The sequence below is a fragment of the Watersipora subatra genome, chromosome 1, assembly GCF_963576615.1.
Source record: "Watersipora subatra chromosome 1, tzWatSuba1.1, whole genome shotgun sequence".
In the NCBI taxonomy this organism is placed as follows: domain Eukaryota; kingdom Metazoa; phylum Bryozoa; class Gymnolaemata; order Cheilostomatida; family Watersiporidae; genus Watersipora; species Watersipora subatra.
In genome coordinates, this window is record NC_088708.1 from 40,361,304 (window position 1) to 40,389,131 (window position 27,828).

The 27,828-nt window shown below is 35.2% G+C and overlaps 1 protein-coding gene across 1 annotated transcript; it reads right to left on the reverse strand.

Annotated features, from left to right (window-relative positions):
• Positions 1-325: 325 nt before the first annotated feature.
• LOC137387514 (cilia- and flagella-associated protein 337-like) lies at positions 326-27,445 on the reverse strand. Its single transcript, XM_068073961.1, is given in 18 exon segments — positions 326-682; positions 1,488-1,637; positions 2,206-2,412; positions 3,434-3,604; positions 6,483-6,628; positions 8,794-8,930; positions 9,227-9,343; positions 12,182-12,354; positions 12,705-12,857; positions 14,941-15,105; positions 17,045-17,317; positions 17,851-18,042; positions 18,789-19,030; positions 19,389-19,539; positions 21,004-21,174; positions 21,645-21,809; positions 24,586-24,732; positions 27,200-27,445. Coding segments are annotated over 18 exon segments (3,345 nt in total). The 5' UTR covers positions 27,428-27,445.
• Between the last annotated feature and the right edge of the window lie 383 nt (positions 27,446-27,828).

Below are 27,828 nucleotides of genomic sequence, written 5' to 3' on the forward strand. Positions count from 1 at the left end.
ATGCACGCCATAGAAGGGTAGAACGCCTTCCTCTGTATATCCATTATGAAAATAAATACATTCATATCGTTAGTTTCTGCAACAGAGCATTAAAATATCCAACTGTTTATACGAATATGTGTGAACAGAGCAAAAATATTTGGATGGAACGAGGTTGAATTGTTAAGAAGCTTTTTTTAACCAATTGTAACATCTAAAATACATATTTATGTAAAGTGGGGAAGTCCAAAATAAGGAATCTTGAAATCTCATTTCTCACACCATTGGAAGTGCCAATAAATAAGAAAGCTTTGCATCTCAACCAATAGTAAAGGTCGTTAGCTTACTACGGCTTTGTAGACACCATCGTATTGGTTCTTGAGTTTATTGTTGGAAGACGAGGTCGCGATTTCTTCACTCGCTTATCTTCATCGATTATTATTGACAGATCCATTGTCTTCAGAGTAGCTTCATCAAGACTCGCTGATGTGTATCCTCTCTGGATCATTCTCTGTGTGACTGGCAAATGCTTTGGTAGCAGGTTGTTGTTTATTTCAGGTGTGGCTAACACTTGAAACGGACAGCAAAGTACTCCAAACTTGTTTGTCTGTTCTTTGTCAACATTTCCAAAGTTGCCGCGTCGTTGTTGCCTGCACAGCCTGGCCCTCAGCAACTCACTCTCCGCCTTCATACCTAACATCGTCTACAACATGTTGATGATGTGCTTGAGTATAGAGTATGTGAGCTTACTTAATGCAATTTTTTCCTTGTGACTCCAAGGAAAAATTGGACTGGATTCCAGTTGTGACGCCCAGTCAACAACTGTCCTTAAAATATTATTTAAAATTGCTAGTAGGATTGTCCTTTCAGGTGCAGCGGTTTGTGAAATAAACTGGATTCCTTTGCTGGAAAACTAAAATTCTCATTTCCAATATTGTTACCCATTGTGAAATTAGAATAGCCATAAATTTTGCATCAAATTAATAGATAGCCACAGGTTCTGCTTCTCAAGAACCCACTAGAGTTTATAAACCAAATATTTTTAGTCACCACGCCGAAGGCACGGAGTATATGCGTGTAACGTTTGGACAAAGTCAGCCAAAAGATGTGGTGCGAAACGTATAGCATTTACATAGACTAAGAGACGGAGACACAATGACAAAGTGGGGTTTATCCATATAGACTATGATGTCTAACAGAAACATCAAAAGTTTTTGAGCTGGTAATTTTTGAAAAAGTTAGCATGAAATTTTCTTAATTTAGGCACTTGCTATGAAATTCATAGATTTTCCTCAACTCAATATCAAAGATTTTGTTTGAAAAACTTTATAGACTACAATAGCAATGTAGAAAAAGAGTAACATTAGATACATTGTTATAATAACTGCTGCCTATGCGGATGAATTATAGATACTTATTTGCATATTCGAATAGCCCTAGCTCATTTAAACTAACTGTCTACACACAGAGTTATCACGTAATAGAAAGATAATGATCAAACTTCTTACTTTGAGCGCTTGCTGTGATTGGTGAAATGTTTTAGCTTTCTCTTTAATCTGCAAATCTGTCTCGAGCCAGGGAGTAAGGTTAGACAACTCATGTCCGCTGACTGTGGCAGCTCTAACTGGCAGATGATGACACTTGGGTGCTGGCTTTATCTGTCAATAACAATGCATATTAACTGGGTACAAATTTATAAAAGTTATCGTTTACAATGACTTAATTTTTTCCGTCTTTATTTTAAACAGCATAAAATCTTTATTTAAAAATTATAAAATATCGAGTGATAAAACATTTCTTGTAAAATTTTTCAATAATACAACAATAATTGTTTTGCTTTGCTATAACCTACATCTACACACCATAATGCAATACGGCCTTTCAAAAGAAATCTCTCGATGTGTTTAAAATCTGGTTAATAAAGCAAAAAAGGGAAGGCATACGTTGATACTACTGCAAAATAACTAATAATACTGTATGCAAGACCTTCTTCAACGCCTGCACACTTACCATGAACTGTTGAAAACAAAATCACAAATTTAGTTTGAATTGTGTTTGTTTTAAAGTGATACTATGGTGATAGGTATGCTGCCATATTATCACTTTAAGCTCTCTATTCAGCTCTTTGTAGGTATGGCTAGGGCTATGGCTAGGGCTTGAACCTTATATTGTGCCATTCTTAACATAATACATTACATCGGTTTTTGCTCGGTCCAGGTGAATAGCAGGTAAAGTTGGTAAAGGTGCAATGGAGCTGACTTCATCTTTTTCTTCCTGTTCATCTTCATCCTCTGCGTCAGCTTCTTCAGTTTGTTCAAACTCTTGTTTCTCAGGCTTCTCTGATTGGTCAAGCTGCTGAAGAAAGTACTCTTCAGAGAATGGTGTGAGAGGATGAATCCATGTACTGACATCAGCAAGGTTCCATTCCGCTGCCTAAAAGTTTAAAGACAGTTCAAAAATAACAATTTAAAAAAAAGGATTAGACAAGAAATTGCAAAGTTTTGCTGTATCTCCGTCTAGTACAGTGGTTCCCAACTAGTGGTCCATGGACCCCTAGGGGTAACAATACCCCTAAGGGTAACAATACCCCTAGGGGTCTACAGGAGGTTTGAAAGGGGTCCACAGGCTGATGCCAGTATTGGTTTTTCTAGCTAGTTATTTACAGCTATTTCTGTTTTATAGTGGTTGGATCAATGATATAAAACCCTAAAAGGATAGGCAACGGCTATCATATGGGCGTGGTTTGATGATTGAGCTCTGTTAGGATTGTGCTATCTTGGGTTTCAGGGATAACGCAATTCTCGCGACGGGGTCACGTTGTCTTGTTAGGTTTTTGGGTCCAGACTTTTATCACCTATGTGCATCAATCGCTGGATAATACCTGATTTTCCGCCAGTAGTATAAAACAACAGAACCTGTAACCGGCCAACACGTAATTTTCTCTCTCCCTCTTCAACTTCAGCGATGTCCATGGCAAATAAAACATTTCAATTTACAATGCATTGTTATAAACACCATATATTATGATGTTTATAAAGGGGTCCGTGACTTTTAGATAAGGAGCTCAGGGGTCCACAGCTTCAAGATAGTTGGGAACCACTGGTCTAGTAGAACTAAGTAAAGTGTGGTGGCACAGTGTGGTATACAGATACGTGGGTAATAAAAATTATAACCTACAAGTTATAGAGGTATGCATGTGTCATGACCTACAAGTTATAGAGGTATGCATGTGTCATGACCTACAAGTTATAGAGGCATGCATGAGTCATGACCTACAAATTATAAAAGTATACATTAGTCATCAACAATACTCCTACCAAATCATCTTCAATTAAAAAATTAAGGTTTATTATATATATTATTTAATGTTCTTTACAATTAATAAATAGAGGTAACCACCTAGAAGAGTACAACAAGCTGGAATTTTAAATTTACTGCAATGGTAAATGCTTACCTGACCAAAAGTACCAACAAAGTGCCCATCAGAGGACCAAAGCCGGGCTGTCCTGTCGGATGAAGAAGATAGAATGAAATCTCCATATTTGTGTTCGATGTATTCAACAGTGACTACTGTCAGCTCGTGTGCCCTCCACAGGTGCCGGATCGCTGGTCTCTTTGTCACAAGCTGATAATAGACAAGATGAGAGAAAATATGTATTCAATGTTGGCATACGTCTTTGGGAGTGGGAGGGATTTTGACGTATAGCATATCGGCGTCTTCATTATTTAGATGTATTCGGCAAACCGACCGAAATTTGAACTGCGAGAGACATTTTTGTCGATGTTGTATGATGACAAAAATGCCGTATAGAAGGACGAAAAAACATTGTGTTCCACATGGTAAGGCAAAAAAATTGTAAAAGAAGGATGCCGTAACCCGGGGTTTCACTGTATGTGATTTATTAAATATCCCGAGATGTAAAATTGGTTTAAAACTAATGCAAGTATAGCCTCAATCATCAACTTTTTAAATCAAACATCTTCAAGTTTATCTCAACTATTTGGCTCGGATGGTTCAAAAAGCACGGCGAGCTTACGCGTAATATATCTATATAGTTCATATGAATTTCCAAAAATTTGTCGTCGTCTTTCGTCGTTTGGTGTGTAACTATAGTGACTAAAATCTAGCAATGAAAAATCTGTAAAGCAGGTTTGATCTCTGAACTTTCCATTCAAAAGGCGACACGCTAACCTAACACTGGATGCAATGGATTCATCAGGCAATATGAGTCATTATTTGGGCTAAAATATGCATAGCGAATCTGCATTTCTTGCTCTCACGGCTCTTATTAGTAAGTTTAGCAATACAGATACTAGCTTACTCAAATTAGCCAATGGCAACTACCTTGCCTGCCACTGTTTATAAGCTGTTTTTAATACCAATGCAACGCAGGACAATCGGCTAATATATATACGTATATCTATACTGTATATACATTTATGTATATATATTATACATACTATATGTTACCATATATATATGGTAATCCACAAATATTATATATATATATTATCATATATATACGGTAATATATAGTATATATAACATATATAAACATATATATTGTATATATTATACATAAACGCATCTACATATACATATATACGTATATATTACAATGTCAGTCTGTCGTTCATTTGTCCAGTTATAGAACTTGAACTAGAACTAGAACTAGTTATGAACTACTACTAAGTCTACTACTAAGTCTACTACTAAATCTACTACTAAGTCTACTACTAAGTCTAATACTAAGTCTACTACTAAGTCTACTACTAAGTCTACTATTAAGTCTACTACTAAGTCTACTACTAAGTCTACTACTAAGTCTACTACTAAGTCTACTACTAAGTCTACTACTAAGTCTACTACTAAGTCTACTACTAAGTCTACTACTAAGTCTACTACTAAGCGCATAATCACAATGTAAAGCCATTCTTATCATTGCCATCGCTCTTACCATACACCTGCTGTATATAGCAATTATGTGATTGTACGCGCTAAATGTGAACTTTTCATTATTAAATAATATTACTTTTTGGGTTTGTTAATTGTTTGGAGTTTTTAAAAAAATAATGTTCTATTATTACCTATTTTTTAATTTGTACTTTTCACATGTGCCATTACACTCCTATTTCCGTTTTTTTCTAAGACTTTATTGATAAATCTCTAAAGGCTAAATATTTTTTGCGTGGACAATTGTATTATCTTATTGTATTGTATTATCTTATTGTATTGGACAATTGTATTATCTTATTGTATCATCTTATTGTATTGGACAAATGTATTATCTTATTGTATTGGACAAAGTATCAGACAAAGACAGTCCGATATGTAATTTTTACATTTAAACCAGTATCGAGAGGTACTAGTGTTGCCCATCAAACTTTGAATACAACGAGTTTTTGCTGCAACATTAACCTTTTTATATACCGTAGTCATTACTATTATTAATTCAACACAGTCATCTTTATATTTTGTTTTCTCAGTTCGTATTAATTGTATCAGTATCAAATCATTCTTCATTGTAACCATTGTAGCAAAACAGACTATCTCACCATTACCTGCTAATGATTTTACATTTGAACACATTTACAGTTGTTTTATATCTTTTTTCAGTTTATTCAAACTGCACAAAACATTTTTTCTCATGATATGAAATTCAGAAGTTAGAATGGTAAATGTTGTATATACTAAATAAAAACAAATTTTCTGTGCAAAGACTTTTTATTACACGAGCAATGTCAAGCATTTAGATAGTAGAGTCATAAAACTGAGGATTCATAGGCTAGGCAGCGTGTCATCATCATCCAGACATGGACATTACACAGACTGTTGAAACTATTAATCTAAATTCTCGCTAAAATCATCTGGGACAAAAATGGTAATCTTTTGTCCCAGACGATTGCTGTTGAGATGTGTTATTTGAAGATGCACTGCTTTGGGGATGTATAGTCGATATGTAACTTATAAGCCAGTAATAGGTTGCTAGGCAGTTGTTACCTGTTGTATATCAATTCAGCATAAGCATTCAATAGTGTGTTAGTTGTTACACTCCCTGATCACCTATAAACTGACTTCAAATGGTGTGTTAGTCAATGCTTTACCCTAATACAACTATTATATTATAAAATGTATATTATTGTTACATAAAACTATCTTAGTATGTATATGTATATACTGTAGTTAGTATATATCATTATTAAGTATATTATTACTACAAAATTACAAGCCAGCAATATACAACTAATATCTGTTAATTTCACCTCTTTTAAAACATTGATTATTGATTTGTGTCACCATGTCCAGCAGTCATACAAAATCAACAATTAATACTACTGATACTATTAAATGCGGCATCCAGTTTGTCACAGCAGCAAAATTTGCGCTTTGACTAGTTCAGACGAAATCTTTGTCTGCGACGTATTTTCATCTATACATGTATAGTATGAACAGGTGTCTGAGATGAGTACAACCTGTAATATGTGACATGTACATAAGATACCTCTGCTGATGGTCTGATACAGTAGTCTTTAATATTCCAACTGTAGATAAATCCCTGGGTATCAGCTGTTATGAGAGTTGTGCACTCTTTGTCACATGACATCGCCAGCACAGACTCATTTGGAAAATCTGTACCCCTGAATTCACCTACAAAAGATGATATGTGATGCATTAACCACTTTCAGCCTTTACCTGCCCAGAGGCGCTTAGAAATGAGCACTCACAGCTAAGATACCTGGTGGTGAATGCTACCAAGAGAGGTCAGTTGAAATTTCTTTGTGTTGTACAAAAATAATAGCCTATGTATTTGGTATGATGCATATCTTTGTTTTTAAAGGTTGACTTGCAACAAAATTCACATTACAGTTATTTTATATCAAAAGGTTCACCATGTCTTACTCTGTTGTGTTGTAGGTGCAAAATATGTGGAAATGTGATTACAAGCTCTTAAAAGCTCAAAAACGAACAGTTATTCGCAGCCGTTACAAAAATGCAGTAGGTTGGAATCCCTCTTAAAACGGCTCAAATGTGACGTCGTTGAATACGATGTGTTTCTTTTTACACTTTCGTGCAACCTCATTTGTTGAAATATTTTCACAAATATACTTCAATAAATTTCTTCAATAATTCGATAAAACCATGTCTATTGTCCTTACGCGTCTATTTCATTATCGTTGTAATGCTGTCACGTTAAGCACTGATATCTCAAAACCTAGCCTAAAAATCAGTTTAATTTTTTAACTATAGCTCGACTGGTGCATATCATCTTCTGATAACCATGAAGAGCCTGTTGGTCACCTGTCATGGTCGGTAACTGCTGCAGGAATTGTTTGTCAGGAAAATATGGGTCACACGATCAGATTATGACTAGATGATTAGACCAAGCTCTGTAAGTAGCTGTAAAGTAACGAAACTGTAAAGTAGCAAGCATCTATATTTGATAAGGACTTCCTGGTGAAACCTGAAGTGTTTGTCATAAACTAGTGCTTCCAAATGTTTTATATTGAGGCATTTATTTAACGTGAAAACTGATAACATCGCGTGTCAAAACAATAACCCCGTTGGGTTGAGTACGTCATCAAAATAAAGGGATTCCAACCTACGGCCATTTTTTTAAACTGTTCATTTTTGAGCTTTTAAGAGCTTGTAATCACATTTCCACATATTTTGCACCTACAACACAACAGAGTAAGACATGGTGAACCTTTTGATACCAAATAACTGTAATGTGAATTTTGTTGCAAGTCAACCTTTAAAGTATTTTAGTCTGCCTCTTTTCTTTTTAGATTCTGTTTTACCAAAAGGGTAAAACAGATGAAGAAAACATTGCAGAAGACTTTAGCTGCTTGGCTTACAGAATACCAACAAGCAACATATCCTAACATCAGGTTATTGTAACAGTATAGCTTACAGAATACCAACGAGCGAGTACACATCTTAACATCAGGTTATTGTATCAGTATGGCTTACAGAATACTAATGAGCGAGTACACATCCTAACATCAAGTTACTGTAACAGTATGGCTTACAGAATACCAACGAGCGAGTACACATCCTAACATCAGGTTATTGTATCAGTATGGCTTACAGAATACTAACGAGCGAGCGAGTACACATCCTAACATCAGGTTACTGTAACAGTATGGCTTACAGAATACTAACGAGCGAGTACACATCTTAACATCAGGTTACTGTAACAGTATGGCTTACAGAATACCAACAAGTGAGTACACATCCTAACATCAGGTTACTGTATCAGTATGGCTTACAGAATACCAACGAGTGAGTACACATCCTAACATCAGGTTATTGTAGCAGTAAAATACTTGAATACAAGAAAACTTCAAATTCTCATTTTGGTTTTTTATCAATCACACCACTGCTTTGACCATTGGCTGCAAAAGCCTTTCTTTTGCTAGCTGGTGGCATATTTTACGGTCCAAAATCAAAAACAAGGAAACAGAATAACAGTCTAACAATATGAAAGAGTGAACAAATGAAATTACTAAAAATAGAACATTATCAAGAAAAGATCAATGCCTGCTAATGCTGACGTCCTTTAGGCTATCACTTTTCTGACTGACTGTGGATTACTACCTATTAACTGCTTCTCTATGGCCAGTTATAGAATCTGTTAACCTAAAATTCTTACCTGACAAAGGAAGTAACTAGCATTATCACTGTAAAGTACTACTACGGACTTGTCTCGCCACTAGGAGTTAAGCATTCTTGCCACAGAACATTGATTCGCCTCTCCATAGTTTACTTCATGCAACAGTTATACAAAGATAAAGCTCAGATGTAACACAAACCCAAAAGGTTCTTTGTGCCAAAGACACTCCACCACTTGAGCTGTCCGGCCTGACAAGAAATGAGTGTTGCCGCTTCAGTCAGCTTGCTGTCAACTCTGTGCTTCAGAAATATCACCTTGTCAACTGGCACCGTTACTCTGCAAGGCAGCATTACCGCATAAACTATCAGATGGCGGCAAATGAATTATGAAAGAATTGCCAAATGCTAGGAGCTCAGACATGTGAGCAAAATCTAAAAATAACTTATTATAATTTTGAAAATTTATTGCCATTAAACTCAAGTAAGTTAGCTAACAGAAAAGAGTTGTCTGCTCTACAATAAAACATTTACTAAAATCTGGGAGCTGTTAAATTACTAAAATGGTTTAAAGATCTTATCGTTAGTTACAATTGAATTTTTATTTTTTATTCAAACGGCTTGTAGGTAGCTCACCCGTTAGCTGGTTTCTGGTTGAGTCGATGACGCGAATTTGGACGACTGCTTCTTGGTTCATCCACAGTACTCGGTCGTCGATGTTTATTTCCACCCGCGTGCTTTGTGCCAACGTTACTAAAATGTTTCAAGAGAAACTGTGGGCTGCTACGCTTGAAGCTCAAATATGGTTGACACGCTTCTGAGCTAACAGCACCCTTGTCATGGCAAAGCAAACTTGTATGCTGCCTCAAATGGACTGAAACGGCAGCTTATAGTTTGGACTTATTAAACAGTCAAAAGCAAATCTACGGTATACTGACTGCTCGAGTCTCAGTGAATACCTTTGGTGAGTTTGTACTCACTACTTTTAAACCTTCCCTTTAAGTAGAGAGTGAGTACCTTAGATTCTGTCTAGTACAGTCATACATGTAACTCATAAAACCAATAGCACGCCAGAAAGCCTAAATCCTGAAGATTATAATATCACTGATTATCTGCGCATATATATCCATTAACAGCCAATACAATGCAGCTAATAACTTTTAGTCTACGCTGTTTGAGTGTGAGTGTTGAAATATTTTGAAGCGAAAATGTACATACCGTACAGGATGAAAATATCCGATGGATATAAAAATTCGCGATTTCGCGAACAGTCAACTCCGCGAATTATTAAATTCCGTGAATAATTAGTTCTATTTTTTATCACAAGGGAGAATAACTACTGCATCAAATTGAAAACTAGTCGCTAGGCTAGTTTTTAATATAACTACTAAACGTAGGTGAGTTCCAAAACATTTTTAAAATCATTACCTAGGCTTTGAGCTAACACCATTGCCAATGCATCACATTTATTTACAAAATTATTCAAGGTTGTGACAAGATAGGCAGAACGGCGTCATAGCGAAAATAGCCACTAGGCAGAAGTACTAAACGTAGCCGAGTTCCAAAACTTCTTTAAAATCCTCGCCGGGGTTCGAGTTTTATTGCCATTGCAGCAAACTTTACAAAATTATTCAAGGTTTTTATAAGTAGTTCGGCATGGCTTCATCATCGCAAAAAGCTCTCCTAGTCTTTATACATTGAAATCAATTCCATCAATCTCGAATACCGAAGTTGAGGACGATCATGATTCTGATCTGGACATTATGGTATGTATTTGATGTGCAGTGCAGATACGTTTTTTCATTATTAACTGCATTAGTTAATTCTTTTGTTTAAAAACTGATCGCTTTCATTAAATACTTCAGCTATTGTTTTTGTACTTCCTTGACACTTGTTAAGATTTTTTTCTTTTTTGTGTTTTCTGCAGATTGAGAATAAAACAACCTACTCCGATTACGAAAACTAGAGACAAGTAGTAATATTCATCAAGGCAGGAATATTGGCAGAGAAGCAACCAGTCAACCTAGACCCCCTTCATTGACAACAACTCCTTGATATCGCTGCAGCAAACATGATTAAATTATATATTTTATTTCATGTATAGATATATTATAATTTATTACAAACTTGAGTGTACAAATAAAATTTTACAAACGATGAATGGAGTAAATATAAATAGTTTAGTCTATATTGCGGTTGTCTAGAGCAATAAAATTAAACTGATACTCTTGATAAGTGAATACTAGCGTGTAATGGCGCTCTCTGACTAGTTATTTTGGTAATAGCAGCTCTACATCGCTGTCACTGTCTTGGGTAGATGTTAAAGGCGATTCTCTTGCAACTACATGGCTGGTAAGGAAGTTATCATCAGAACTCTCCTCGTAGCTTACTATTGCAAAGTTCTGCCGGCTGGCCAAAGATTTGTGCTCGTAAAGGCGTTTTAGCTCTTTTTTTTAAATCAGATATATTCTCCTCGTAAGTAGCTGCGGTCACTTCTATCTGAATTTCCAGACTTCCCTGAATGATTCGTGACATACACCACCCTTGCAATCATTGTTCTTCCGTGTATGATGAAAAATCTCTCACACTAAAACAAATAATGAATTGGTAGGGATGGAAAACATGAATATTGCGTTTTACCGAAGAACCAAAGTAAGATTCAACTAATTTAGTAAATGTGAAAAACTCATTACTTACCACAAATTGTTGGTTCATCTAAGGCCTCCAAATCTGTGAATATTCGTGAAAACCTCTGAACGCAACAAAGAATTTATAGCTTCGTACGATCCACCCGTAGTTGTAAGCTAAATAGAAAACGAAACGCACAATGCGCGCAGCCGCGCATGCGTAAGGTTAACTCTATTGCTAGACGTAATAGAGTTAACTTTTCCTAGAGAGTGGCAGTTTTCAGCCGCGAATAAATTCATCCGCGAATATGCATAAAAATACAATTTTCGCGAAATATAACTCCGCGAATAAATTCATCCTGTACGGTAGTAGTATGTTACTTGCTATCGCAAAGTGACACATGAATAGCTAGTAGTGATTTGAAAATTATTTGGCAATTTAGGAAAAATCAAGCTTACAAAAAACGCCGAAATGTTCACCCGTGACTATTTTAAATTTTACATGAAGTCTATCCTACAAGTCTATGTCTGAAATATATTACATTTCAGTGAAAATGTAGGCTTATTGACACCTGCTATGATACACACCCTTGTCACTCTTCCTCCACATCTAGTTAGGACCAGTCAATAAAACTTGCTGAAAACTGCAGTATACAGCCTTTCCTCTTATATATATATTTAATTAGAAAAATGCCTGAAGTCACTAGGATCATAATTATGATCTCCCTAATTCTGCAATTTAGTAATTAGTTCAAAATACATCATGCAATGCCTAGCCTGTGTTACTTTGAAACAATAATCACTATGTCACTTAGCCTAAAATCTTATGTCTAACAACTCCATTTATGCAGCTATTAATATGAGAAAATTTATGACTAGCCCTCTTTTACGCTTTGCTTATTAAATCAGGTGACTGACCCCAATGACAGAGCCTTCAGCCAGAAACTTAGTCTATAGCACCCACCCTGTAGCATCAATTCTGAGAATTAGTTTCTCTGTTTCCAAGGTCCAGACCAGAATCTCAGCGTCAAAGCTGGCAGTAGCGAGCAGGTTTGGTGAGCAGTAGGCCAAATCAAGTATGTCATCTTTGTGTAGAGTACCTCCTTTCCAGGAGTCTGCGGCCTCAATATACAAGTTCTAGCAAAAACACTTGAAAATCTAGAATTGCATCGCATAGCTATCAGCATTTATGTGGGTCAAGTGTGACACATTTATGGCACATGTCAACAGGTAAACTGTGAACTGTTTGAATAAAATGTGACACATTTATTGCAAATGTTACCAGGTAGGCACTAGCAATTGTGAGCCAAATTAAGTACATCTGTGACACACAACAGCGAGTAAGCTACCAGTATTTTGTCTAACCCAGCATATCTGTGACATGTCAACAGGTAGATTTCTAGCATTCAGTTGTATTAGATATGATCTATCTGTGGCATACCTGCAGGTGTATAAGTCAATTGTATTATTAATATTTTGTTACTAACATCTCCTTCAGAGTCATCATATTTGGTTATCTTGCGACTCCAGCCAACTGTCAACATGAACTCCTTTTCAACCAATGAGAGGACTCCTGTTACCTCACTCTCATCCACTGGCTCTAACTTGTGCAAGTTGTGTCCGTTCTGAAAATTCCACACCTAAAAACAAAATGCTAATGAGAACAAAAACTTTGTATTTAGATACTTTGGTATTAGTATGGAGGAGTTGCCTTTCCATGCCATTTGCTCAACCTATATATATAAATCTCAGTTTGTCATCCACCCCCTGTTCAGCTGTAGCAATTAGTATCTAGCAATGACAAACTCGTATCGCAGGAGATTTGATCTCGGAACTTTCCATTCACCAGGCGATGATAACCTAACCGATTAAGCTACACGAGATGCAATGGATTCATTGGACGATATTAATCATTATCCAGGTTAAAATACGCATAGCACTCTGCGTTATGCAACACCACTAAACTTTGCTTTCACAGCTCTTATCCCACGACCAAACAAGAGTGAAACGATTGATTGGGAGAATTATGATAAATGCACATGTGCACACAACTCCCGAAAAATTATCCGTTAACAGGCGTCACCAAACCCTTGCAACGAAATCCTATCAACAAATTTAACTATTTTTCAGTAAAGTCGTTTAAGTATAATAATGATACAAAACGCATATAAACCTATATGTTACCAAGCCTTTGAAAGGTTACCGCAAATTCCTAAAACTAACCCATCTGATTGGATTCTACACAAATAGACAGATTTTTTTGGACGAAAGTCACCACAAAATGCTTGAAAAGCTTGGATTAATAAAAGTTAAGACCGGAAATTGAATCGCCGGGCGACAGAGAATAGAACGATAAAGTCTTGCGCGTTTCACACCAAAAAAAACGTGCACTTTTCACCAGTCTATAGCATTGTCGAATTGCCGCAGGTTTCGGCAATTAACATAGGAGTACAGAAATCGTTTCATTCTTGCCGATTTCCATTTTTTCATTTTCAATTTTATTTGCCGACATATTTGAATACTTTCGCATTCTAACTGATGTCCAACGCAGTGTCAGTAAAGCAAATGACGATGATATTTTTTTAACGTTTCTTACGAGATTATTACAATAATTAATTATAAGTTTGGATGACTACGGAAAAATGACTACGTAGTACAGATTTTCTAAAAATCTATATAAATATCACAACTTCGTGATATTGTTAGCTATGCCATTTTGAAATGTAAAAAAAATTGTGCTTTTGTTTTATATTATTACTATATAAATAATTTTGGTTATTCTAATAATATCAGTGCATTTTACTTCTAATATTGGCCAATATTGCATTTCTCTTTTTGCAGGAGAGATATAAACATATAATCTTTTCCTTTCATTATTGCTATTCGTTGTATATAATAACACCCACACCCAGTACATTACAGCTACCATTGCAGTTATCCTATTCGACTGCTAATATTGCATTTCTTAACCATCAGTACCCTTTCTTTTTCCAATATCACTTTGGTCGTGGGCTGTATGACAGTGGAATTTCTAGTTAGTAGTTTAACAATATGGATACTAGCTTAATCAAATTAGCCATTGGCAATGTGCCAGTCTAATGGCAAGTGGCAGGCAACTACATTACCTGCCACTGTTTATAAACTGTTTTTAATCCCCGTACAACTCCGAGCATGCGACTAGTCTTTCCTATAATAAGAGCCGTGTCTATCCGCCTGTTCAAAGCCATGGTTAGAAGTTGAGGAAAAAGATTGCATTGCACGGGATTTGAACTGGTTGATATAATAAGAGCCTAAAGCTGAATGACTCTCAAATATAAAATTTGTCTTTTAAACTCCCGAAAAATATCAGTGAGGTGATAAAAATCTTCTTGCGCAATATTTCAATAAGTTATACTATGAGGGTGATCGCATGACAAGAAAATTCCTTTCGTCCACTCGTTCTTGTCATGTTTGCTACATTTTTAGGTCAATATGTCAGATCTCAACATGTCTGTTATATTAGCTCTAATTACCTATTATGTTGGTATACATTATCCTTTTATGTTTCCTATATCTTTATAGCAGAGTGAGATTTGATGGCAGACAGCCAACTTCTTGAGTTGAAAGCTAAACGAGGTTGTTCACTTTATTTTTCTCTATAATAAATGATTGTTTAGAGGCTGCAAACTATAATATAATCCTAATACAAGAACAGGTGGTCACAGTTTTTCTCTTTAGCTTTACCTTGACTGTGCCATTTCTCGCTCCGGTGATAAGACGTCTCCAGTTACCATCGAATGCCATGCTGGTTATTTCTTCCTCTCCGTGAGCATTGGTGAAAACAAGATTTTTGTTGCCAGTTTCAAAGTCCCAGCACATGATGCTGGAGTCGTCTGCTGCTGTCACTACCTGTTTGCAAAATTGGTTACAGTAGAAGTATAGAATTAGTCATGGAATATTCTATGTTGATGATCATTATCTACAAGAGCTCTTTAAAGTACACCAAGTAGATGGAAGTAGAAATGTACACTGACAATATGGCATTTTATGCATTATAACAAATTTTTTATCACTTTCCTTGCCATTATTTTAGCAGTTTTGTTTTACGAGAAATTATATTATTTAACTCGGTTTGATATATTTGTCATAAGAAACAACGGTGGTCTCGGAGTTCAAAGCTCCATGACCTGTGAACAGCGGGCTAAGGTTCAATTCTTAAGAAACGCTACAAATGCTGACAACGAAAGGCATCTGACCTTGAACTCCTCTTTGCTGAGTCGATTCATGCAGTCTACACCCAACAGGAGTTCAGTGAGTGAGACTATTGTTATAATCACTAGTTATATGATGTATTACTATTATTATAATTGGAATGGTACAAAAGAGATGGTCTGAGATAGTTGAGGCTTACATTCAATGATAGTAGGTTACACCAGAACATTATTGTAATTATATTATGTTTAACCAAAAATACAACATCAACTGATATAGAAAAATATTACCTGAAGAACAAATATGAAATATTTTTAGAGATTCTCAGCCAATAATAGGTAAATATGTTGATTTCCTGATTTTAAAGAATTATACAAATAATTGATTGAGCCTCTTCTGATAAGAGTTACCTTTACTGAGTTACTTTGATAAGAGTTACCTTTACTGAGCTACTTTGATAAGAGTTACCTTTACTGAGTTACTTTGATAAGAGTTACCTTTACTGAGCTACTTTGATAAGAGTTACCTTTACTGAGCTACTTTGATAAGAGTTACCTTTACTGAGCTACTTTGATAAGAGTTACCTTTACTGAGTTACTTTGATAAGAGTTACCTTTAGTGAGCTACTTTGATAATAGTTACCTTTACTGAGCTACTTTGATAAGAGTTACCTTTACTGAGCTACTTTGATAAGAGTTACCTTTACTGAGCTACTTTGATAAGAGTTACCTTTACTGAGCTACTTTGATAAGAGTTACCTTTACTGAGCTACTTTGATAAGAGTTACCTTTACTGAGTTACTTTGATAAGAGTTACCTTTACTGAGTTACTTTGATAAGAGTTACCTTTACTGAGCTACTTTGATAAGAGTTACCTTTACTGAGCTACTTTGATAAGAGTTACCTTTACTGAGTTACTTTGATAAGAGTTACCTTTACTGAGTTACTTTGATAAGAGTTACCTTTACTGTAATTACTAGCCATATTATTTCTTCAGTGCAAATGTGTCAAACAATATTACATGATCGAAGCTCCATAACATAATAAATCAATTTAAATATACAATTGTATTGTATTGTATGAAGATATTTTAGTGCACAGCAAGGTTGCTGTACGAACCAAAGAGCGGAGGTTTAGTTGAAAACGGAAAGCATCTGCGTGACAACACAAATGCTGATGAGCTACACTTACACACATTTACTACAGAAGTATGATGAGCCCTGTGACTGTGTACGTCTAAGAAACTATGGTTTTCTTTATAAAGATTAACATACCAAATTAAGTTCACATTAATATACCAAATATCAATTGCTGAGTTTCCAACTCAAGTCTGTAATTTCCTAACAGATCTTTTGTTTCATGTTTTTGAACTTGGGCATTTAAGATAAGATGTTTTCAGTTTTTAACAGGTAAAAATAACTTTATTTAAACTAAACATACTTATGAGTATTTAGTTCAACCAAACCTCACTAGTGATTTTCTTTCACATATTGTGGTATAAGTTAAACCGTTTAATAGCTTTGAATCTGCGAACTGTCCACTGGACAACTCCGTTATCCGTATGCTGCCAATTAAGATTTGGTTGGAATGCAACTCTGCCAAGCCAGATAAGCTCATGAGGTAAACCAAACACTCACCTCTCGGAAGAACTGGTTGAATATGGCGCCGCAGAGAGGAGATAAATGGGTCCTCGGAATGTCGTCTACCGGCTTCTGATAAAGCCCTAGTTTTATTTTAGCGATGTAGTCATTGCAGGCAACGAGGAGACAACTGTGTGGAGAGTCAATACTAGCATTGAGGTGAAGGGGAAAGGAGCCATGCTCTGGTATGTGACCATTCAGGCTCGTAGGAAACTTCAGCAAGATGGTTTGCAGGCAGGTGTAATCTTTGATGTCCCACACCTTGAGCATCTGATCATAAAAAAAGCATAGGGTAAGTTACTGAAATGCGATAAGACAACTCCGCAGTATCATATATATATATATATATACATGTATATTAAAAATGTTGAATCAAGAGAAAAATCTTGAAAGGTTTAGATATATGAGGTTTGGATAAATAACTCATATATAACTATATTTTCTTCTGGTCAGTTTCCACCTCATTTAGACATTCGAGTTGAACTGCTTCCAAAAACTGACATAACTTTAGTAAACGAATTGTAAATTTGAAAAAATATATTTGAAGTCACAGCTTAAGAGTAATAAGCAATAATAAGTAATAATGTAGTAATTATTTGGTTACATTGGCTTTTCCATAATTACAATTTTACTATATGAAATTTGTGAGAGAACATCGGTCAGCAGAAGTTGACCCTTTGACTCTACTAAGAATATGTTATGTTGCTACAAAATTAGAGCAAGTATGATTTAATTCATGCAAAACTCTTTCTTAAGACTAACATGGTCATGCAACATGAAGCTTCAGTGTTTAAAAGACTCACAGCGTCTGCAGAGTAGCTGAACACCTGCTCCAAGTATTCATATATAACCACGTCAACAATAGCTGAGTAGTGTCCTTCCAGCACTGTGATTGGTTTGTTTGGCACATACGGATTCCATAGACGCAGCATGTGATCTGGAGCTCCAGTGACGAGTAGGTTTAGTTGCTTGCTATGATCGAAGCATTGCACGCCCTGTTTGACCGACAGAACTCGGCTATTTTGGTAAGATGATAAAACTGAGTTGGTGTTGTGACTTAAAGTTTGCAAGTTTCTGACAATGAGGTATCTCAGAATAAACCTTTCGATATGTTGTGGAACAAACACTCCTAATTATTGACCTCACTTCTGTTAGAAAGTTCTATAGCAAAGAATTCATGTTTGTGCTTATGTCCGAGGTACAATAATAAAAAATCTTACATCAAAAAGACTTAAAGATGCTCCACTAACTATAAATGGACAAAACTCTACATAATTGTTAACTTTATGGATTTAAACTTGCTTGCTTAGATCGCACATGTCAACCATCAGAATACTTGTATTGTTTGTTAGTTTAGTGATGACTGCATATTTAAATTAAAACAATAATACTCATCATTCATAAACGCCTTAGATGAGCAACAATACTGTCCAATTGAGTTTAGGTCGGGTCGAGTCAGTTGCCCTCACTAGAGTAATGTGTTGAGCAGGATCTAAGACTATCGTCAATATAAAATGTATTTGTTTTGACCTGCAAAAATCCTTGACCCTAATTATAAGACGTCGCCTTAAATTACGTATAGTTGACCTAAACTACATATAGTTGACCTAAACTACATATAGTTGACCTAAATTACATATAGTTGACCTAAATTTCGAGTAGTTGACCTAAATTACGAGTAGTTGACCTAAATTACGAGTAGTTGACCTAAAAAGATATGATACTGTTTGGAAATACTCACCTTGGCTAGTTTGAATGTGTAGGGTTTCTTGTTGCCTTTTCTATCAATGATTACAACAGAGGTCTTTGGGCTCGCGCTTCCACTAATTATAAGGTCATTGTGCGAAATATACTGCAACTTCTTGATGGGTTCATTTTTGTGAACTCCTTCTATAACTGTGTGCTGTACAAACCTCTCATGCTTCCATAGATCCTATGAGAGTAGAACAGGATACAAGGTGTCTGAGCGTTCGCGTCTAATTTCTACCAGCGCAAAACTGATACCCACCCTTTGTTGTAGCAAATGTCAGTCGGTTCTTTTTTCACTAAATTTATTTATAATAAACAATCACCAGAATAAAGGAATAATAATTTCACATCTGTTATACAAAATGTGTAATAATATTTGAAGCTGATCTTTTTGGTTTTTAAAGCATCTATCACCATAAAGGAAAGCGCTCTCCATGCTCTTCATCTTGTGCCATAAAATAAAATCATTGCAATAATTTCTTAATATTAAATCAAATAATAAATGTCTTTAGTTTTAATTGTCATAAATTTGCCATAAATGTGAAGTTTTATTCAAAAAATGAAAAGACGACTACTAGTCCAGCACAGATACTCACATGCATATATATTCTGTTCTTAGACTGCTTTGTAGCCTGTTTAGTGAAAGCTTTCTCAAACAGCTGAGTGACTGGAGCCTTGAACTCTAGAATATGTATATGACCAGCCTCATCTCCCCAGAACAGCTTAGCCTCTCCATTCATGTCCTGAGCAAAGAGAGAACTTATTGCTCTAACATTAATCAATGTGATCAGCTTAGTGAGAATATGCTAATAACATGTGGGTTTTCATAAAGCTAATTTGAATTTTCTTGTAAAAATATAGAATTAAATTGTCATTAACATTGCTGACACGAGTGCCTAATTCTGCATCTTCACCGTCACTTTCTTTGACAACAAAACACCATGAATATGGTGTTTTATGGTGGTTAAAATAAATATGGAATTTTACAGTTTTGTAATTAAACGGAGTGTAAAGTAATGCATGTATGATTCATATAATGGCTACAGCAATGACAACTATGTAGTTTGTAGAAAAATTCTAACAATCATGAAGACTGCAGCGTGATATCTGGGCTAGCTTTGGGTTGTCAAACAAATGCATCACATTGAAAAATGCTTTATTTTAAAGTGTCTTTTTTAACAATTTCAAACCTAAAAATTGTAGCTCAAATTCAGTTTGTTGTGTCGAATAGTGTATGGTTGTGAGTAAGTCATTGGCAGCAATATTATATCTCAAGTCAAAGTATTCTTCAGCTCGCTAATAAGAAAGTGCATGCCATCATTATTGGTAATGTGGTGGGAGCCACCGATCCTGTGTCAGGGCTGACTCTCATCTTGGGTCGGCTCGACTTGGGCCGAATGGCTGGATTTTTGATAAAATGACGAAATGGCCCGGAAGGGGGCAGAGCCAAGAGTATAAAAGTAAGAGCGTACGAGAGAAAAAGGCAGAGCACCCGTATGCCTTGTTCATATATGTACAGCTGTATTTCATTATATACGAATGTAGATATACTAGGTGAATGCCAGGCACTGCTCAGGTAACAAACACTGCTTATAAACAATACATCACCTACATTACCTTACCTACTACATCACCTTTACACTACATTACCTGCAACTGTATATAAGCTGTTTTTATTACCCGCACAACGCCGAGCGTTCAGTAGTCTTTACTATAATAAGATACATGAGGCCAGCTGGTAATCATTACGTGTGATGCAAAGTTGCTATGCATCTTTTAACCAACGTAATGAATATACTCACTATTATTAATAACTATGGATAGCTGGATATGTAGTCTAATGGATAAGCTCAGGGTCTGCAAACTTAGAAGATCTGAGTTCAAATCCTCTGCAAAGCGAGTTGTTCATTCTTATAATTTCAACTCTATAACTGGATAGACGAGTGACACTGAAATATATGTATATAAATTGATCTTCAATAATGTTGCCGTCGATTGAGATTTGGTGTAGTGTGGTAAAGGAGTCTTTCCCGCTTTCCTTGCAATAACTTTCCATTTGGAAAGGAAAAAGCAATTGTTCCCATACTTACATATAGCAACTATTTTAGAAGCTCACTGCGTTTGTTCTAATTTGGATAAGTATAAAGCTGCCCCTATACTTTCTCATGATTAAGTCCTGAAAGACGTGGTCAAATTTTTAGAATTACCTGCTCGTTGTAGTGATACTCCATGCAGTGCGGTACATTGTTAAGTCCATAGAGGTGATAGTCTTCTATCATTTGGTTTCCAGCTATGTCATAGAACCTCAGATCCCTTCTTGTGCTTGCAATCACTATCTTATGACAGTTGGGCATGAATGTGGCATCCATCACCCACATCTGTGGGTCAGCGTGACATACATAAATATGGACTGTTACTGTAAGCCCTTGCAACAAGCAAATGATGAAAATTTTGAAGGGACGGTGTAGTGACACACACTGGCATAGAATTCAGTTTACACCTTTTATATTTTCATTATGTTTGAGTTATTTCTACTAATTAGGTTTCTATTGATTATGTTTCTATTGCAAAATATTGAATGGCGGCACCAGATATTCAAGTGTTACAAAAATTAGGCTGAAACCTACTTTGCAAGTTTGTTGATTCCATTAGCTTCTAATGCACACACTAGCTAATATTTGTTATGAATTCTAACTCCATTTTCTATCATTGTTTTGAAGCAAACAATCCTTGAATGATTTTATCACTTTTTCCATATTTTTTTTGCTTTCTTTTATAAGCTTTCAGTGACGATGCCTTTTGTAAGTTTCTTCAATTTTGGCTGGCAGCATCCTTGAGAAAATCCTACCTTAAATCTACGCTTCTGGCCGGCAGTATCCTCTAACTCCGGGTCAGTGTATGTTGTCCTCTCAAGGCAGAGAGTGGAAGACCATAAGCAAATGGCTCCATCCTTGTTTATGGTCAGGTAACGCAGGGGGTTGTCTAGTGCCACTACGCGCACCGTGCATTCTTGCTACAAATAAAGCGAATATTTCTACAAACATACGCAAGATGAAGAGAAAGTCAGAGTTGAAGTAAGCAAGAATTGCTTTGCTAGTGACACTTGCTGGGGTGAAGTTTAGTCCAACTAGGCACTCATCAGTGTTGTAGGTAGAAGGCATGATCATATACCAAACATCCCTTCCTCGCTCTGATTATTTTATAGATAAACTATTGTTTTAGTTAAGGTGTATTAAAAGTCAAAACACCCTTCTAATTTTGAACTTTTTAGCCTTTTAGTAAATACTACATTTCAGAAAATATTCACCTTTGTTATTACTAAAAAACAGACTAAACTCTACCAGTTACCATAGTAAAACATATATGTTTACAAGCTACCAGTTACCATAATAAAACATATAGCCGGTATGTCTACAAATCTGCCTTTACAAATATTACAAAGGTAATATTGCGGATTGTTGAAATAGCTATTCTGCGTTAGAATAAAATAAATACAGTACGCTCACTGCAACCTAAAACAAACTAATATAAGAAGTACATTAGTTGGGTGTTGTCCTAGCTAATAATAAACCATCCTATGCGTCTTCCATGTATGTTTAAACATTACATTGACTACTCAAGAAGACATCAGCATCACTCAAGGAGACATCAGTGTATTACAAGGTGCATGTCATATTGTCTGCTACTAAGAGTTTTAAAAACTGGAAAATTGAGAGACATAGCATATGAACCAAAAAGACTCGTTTGAACGCCAGTCTATTCCACAGTGGTGCAATGGCTTTCAATAGCTATCTCACCCATTTAAAACTTTTATACATAAAACTGACAATTTTCTGCAATTCATTAAATTAGTTGTATTCATTGCAAGCATAAAAACCAAAAATCAACTAGCATCCAATGTCAACTAACTTTCAAAGCCTCATTTGTCCAAAATTCAAAGACATGTTCAGTTCAGCATTTAATAACAGAAAAATGATAAAAACATTGAAGGTGGTTTATTGCCGGATAGCAACTAGGAGAGGAGCAAGTTTAGGTCTGGAACTAAACATCACTAATTCAGGTCGCTAATTCAGGTCGCTAATTCAGGCCGCTAATTCAGGTCGCTAATTCAGGTCGCTAATTCAGGTCGCTAATTCAGGTCGCTAATTCAGGTCGCTAATTCAGGCCACTAATTCAGGTGGCTAATTCAGGTACGCAAGAAGAAAAACCTATGAGGTAAATTTAAAGTCATAAGTGAGGCATTAATAATTGCTGTAGGAAGTCGATAGGTCATCGCTACAAACCAGAGTCACCAGAATTCTAGATGGCAGTGGTGCAAGAACTTGATCAAATAATTTTAGAGGAGATGTATAATAATAAATATGATATAATAAAGTACTAGAAATTCCACTGTCATACAGCCCACCACCAAAGTGATATTGGAAAAAAGAAAGGGTACTGCTGGTTGAGAAATGCAATATTAGCAGTCAAATAGGATAACTGCAATGGTAGCTGTAATGTACTGGGTGTGGGTGTTATTATATACAACAAATAGCAATAATGAAAGGAAAAGATTATATGTGTTAAAGCAGGTGTGTAAAATTTAGAGTTATCTACACTAGCAGAAGAAAAATCTCAGTTTGCGAAAAACATTTAATTCCAGCTTAATTACAGCAGATTTTATGGTCAATAAACTGAATGCATGTTTACCATTAGTGCGAAAACATAGTTCTGAGAAAACTGGTATTAAAGTTTGAGAAACGAAAACCAATGAAATGTAAACAATATTGTTTACATTTCAAAACGTCATAGCAACCAATATCAAGAGGTTGTGATATTTATTTATATTTCTGAATTTATACCCAAAAAATGGTGCTGAATTTAAAAATCTAAACAAATTTTAGTTGGTTGTCATAGAAATAGCTGTATATCTATAAGAAAATGTAGGCCTATTACTTAATTTTGCAGATATTAAAAACGGCTTGGCAGTACCGCGATATTGGGCACAGCCGTAATATCATCAAAAAAATCTTTAGAAAAATAATAACAGTAACTTAATGCACACCATCGGTCACTATATACTTCAATCTTGTAAATTCGAATGATTATTTTTATAATTAAACTTTATAATAATCTTATAAAATCGAATAATTAAATCGAATAATAAAATCGGCAAAAAATAATTGATTACTAATAATTAATTGATAAATGATTACCTTTCAGTACTTCTACATTAATTACAGAAACCTTCGGCAATTGGACAATGCTATAGACTGGTGAAATGTGCACATTTTTCTTGTGAAATGCGCACGACTTAATAGTTCTACTATCTGTCACACGGCTTTATTGGCATTCTGTTTGCCGGTCTTAATCTTGATTTTAAAAAAACTTGTCAGGTTTTGATGACGATTTTAGGCCAAATTAATCTGTCTAGTTACCTATGTATTGTCCAATCAGATGGGTAAGTTTTAGGATATTGTCTCAACTTTTCAAAGACTTGGTAACATTTTTACATAAGTTTATGTGTGTTTTGTATCATTATTAAACTCAGACAACTCTACAAAAAAATGGTTAAATTTTTTGATGGGATTTTGGTACAAAGGTTTGGTTACGGTCGTTGACGGATAATTTTCGGGAGTTGTGTGCACATATGCATTTATCATAAAGCTCCCAAACACTCGCTTCGCTCGTGTTTGGTTGTGGGATAATATATACACCGTGATGACAACAGCAGGGCAGTCAGTCATACAAGTTTTGGACTAGCCTGCAAACCAAGATATGGAAGGAAACGCGCACGTGTCGGCACTCACTCTGTTATGTAAAATATGTTTTATCCTTGGCTCATCGATGAATGGGATTTCTTTTTTAGTTCTGAGGTAGTCGTTCTCTCTGTAGTGTAGAAGCATGTATGTGGCAAACTCATTCCAGTCAACGAAACCATCTGCTGACGTGTCCAGCTTAGAAAAAGGGAAATAAAATAGATGATTGACTTTTGCAGCTCGCAACACGAAAGAGCAGATGAGTCAAGACCTTTAATTACTCATATAAATGTACATGTCTAAGAATATATTACATTATTTAGTATGTGTAGAAACTTCTCAAATAATATAGGTACACCCTATGTACACTGTGTGTGTGAAATGTTTTTAAAGGAAATAAAGATAAATGTTTTTCTTGAATCAATCCTGTCTGATAATTACTAAACCAGCAACAAGCGCTTGAATAAGGTCTAACATTCTATGTTAGTCTCTCTGAGTCAGTCAGTGTGAAATTCCATGTTATGGCTGTCGCCGCTGCTCTCTTGGTCTGGATTGGACTGTCAGGTTGCATCATGGAGTGTTTGACCAATACTGGGACCTTTCTGGTCATCTATTTTTTATGTTTCAAAATCTAATAAGTCAGCCACCTTCATAAACAGTCAGTTAGAAGTCTTGTTACTGGCAAATTGGTATTGGCAACAGTAAATAGAACCTTTACACAGAACATGATTGTTCATTCATATTATCAACAAAGGTTGTAATAAGGAGACAAAATGTCAGTTAATTTAATTTGTCTGTTCTTATGTAATGTTTTTAATTGTTGGAAAGATATATGTTTTAATAGCAACTCAGTCTAATCTAATAATAATTAACAGAGATTATGCAACAACCAACATTGTTTTCATGACTGCATGTTACATATATATACAATGTTATATATGAAATGTTATGCCTTACTATTTAATGTTATTATGCTAATATTATGCCTGTTTGCTATGCCAGTACATCTCATGTTCTTATTAATTAATTTAACTAGTGCTATGTAATACTTTTGCTTATGTGAAGTTTGTTTTACAGACTTCACGGTAGTCTTAGTACAATAAAGACAGCAATGAAACCAGTCAAACCTTTTTGAAACAACCCCAAGTTTTATAAGCGGGACAAAAGTCTCCACAGTATGTTCACTTGCTTTTTTGTTTTATCTATAAAGTATCTAAATAGGCCCTATATATTGCTTTATTCCTATTACCTGTAATAATATCTTACTCCCTATTACCTGTAATAATATTTTACTCCCTATTACCTGTAATAATATTTTACTCCCTATTACCTGTAATAATATCTTACTTCCTATTACCTGTAATACTATCTTACTCCCTATTACCTGTAATAATATTTTACTCCCTATTACCTGTAATAATATTTTACTCCCTATTACCTGTAACAATATTTTACTCCCTATTACCTGTAATAATATTTTACTCCCTATTACCTGTAATAATATTTTACTCCCTATTACCTGTAATAATATTTTACTCCCTAATACCTGTAATAATATCTTACTTCCTATTACCTGTAATAATATCTTACTCCCTATTACCTGTAATAATATTTTACTCCCTACTACCTGTAATAATATTTTACTCCCTATTACCTGTAACAATATTTTACTCCCTATTACCTGTAATAATATCATACTTCCTATTACCTGTAATAATATCTTACTCCCTATTACCTGTAATAATATTTTACTCCCTATTACCTGTAATAATATTTTACTTCCTATTACCTGTAATAATATCTTACTCCCTATTACCTGTAATAATATTTTACTCCCTATTACCTGTAATAATATTTTACTCCCTATTACCTGTAACAATATTTTACTCCCTATTACCTGTAATAATATTTTACTCCCTATTACCTGTAATAATATTTTACTCCCTATTACCTGTAATAATATCTTACTCCCTATTACCTGTAATAATATTTTACTCCCTAATACCTGTAATAATATCTTACTCCCTATTACTTGTAATAATATCTTACTCCCTATTACATGTAATAATATTTTACTCCCTATTACCTGTAATAATATTTTACTCCCTATTACCTGTAATAATATCTTACTCCCTATTACCTGTAATAATATTTTACTCCCTATTACCTGTAATATTATTTTACTCTCTATGACCTGTAATAATATCTTACTTCCTATTACCTGTAATAATATCTTACTCCCTATTACCTGTAATAATATTTTACTCCCTATTACCCGTAATAAAATTTTACCCCATATTACCCTCAAAATACACAAAACGGGTAAACTTCAAAGTTTTGTTTAACATTCTAAACACTCACATTACCCAGATGTGATAGGTAGATCTTACCATCACGCAGACTATATTGAGCTGTTGTGATCAGGTGAGGTTATTGTTCACTTTTGTACTGCATGTTTTATCTGACAAGCTTGGTGACTGTTTTTATTCAGTGCTTGTTCTAGCAAATTACAGACTCTTCTAGACTTGTCCCATTATTAGTTTCTATAAAAGTTCTGAATAGCATATTAATAAATACCAAGCGATGCTTTGTTTTGAATAAGACAGAAAACTAGTTTCTAAAAAGACGCTAAAAATTTTCCAACTAGCCATTTGCATTTACTAACCTTAGTGAATAGTTTATCTAGCTGGTCGTCGTACCGTCTAGTACCCAGAACCCCTGCTATCGTCTCCTTAAATTCTTCAGGATTTAAAGCCCCAGGCTCTCTGTGTTCATACTTGGTTGGAGAATATTTACTCGTGCCCTCCATTATTCGAGTTTCAGGTCTGTGGTTATCGAACTCTTCCATTAGCTCGTGCAGATGAGAAAGTTCGATATGCTCCTCCAGCCGCATATCCTCTGGTATTTTGTTGAAACTGTAAGAAAGATGAAGAGAGAAATGGTCAAAGGAGTTAGCTTTTCTTTCAGTAGCAGTTCTGATTACAACATATTTTTAGCCAAGATTATTTGGCCTTGGTATGTTGTCAAATTACATTCCATTTGTAAAAGTTGATGAGGCTTTTTCATTTGCTAACTCTGCTTGCAACAAATATGTATTGGTCAGACAGGCAGCCTGTTGAGATCGGCAGCACCAGATATATTTATTAGCCGAACGCACAATCAGAAAAGTATAACAACACTCTATATCTATATTGGTTGGCACACGTTCTGTTGAGAACGGTAGCGCCAAAGATATATTGGTTGAACACCCGGTCTGTAAGGTATAGCAGCACTCTGTCTATATTAAATGAACAA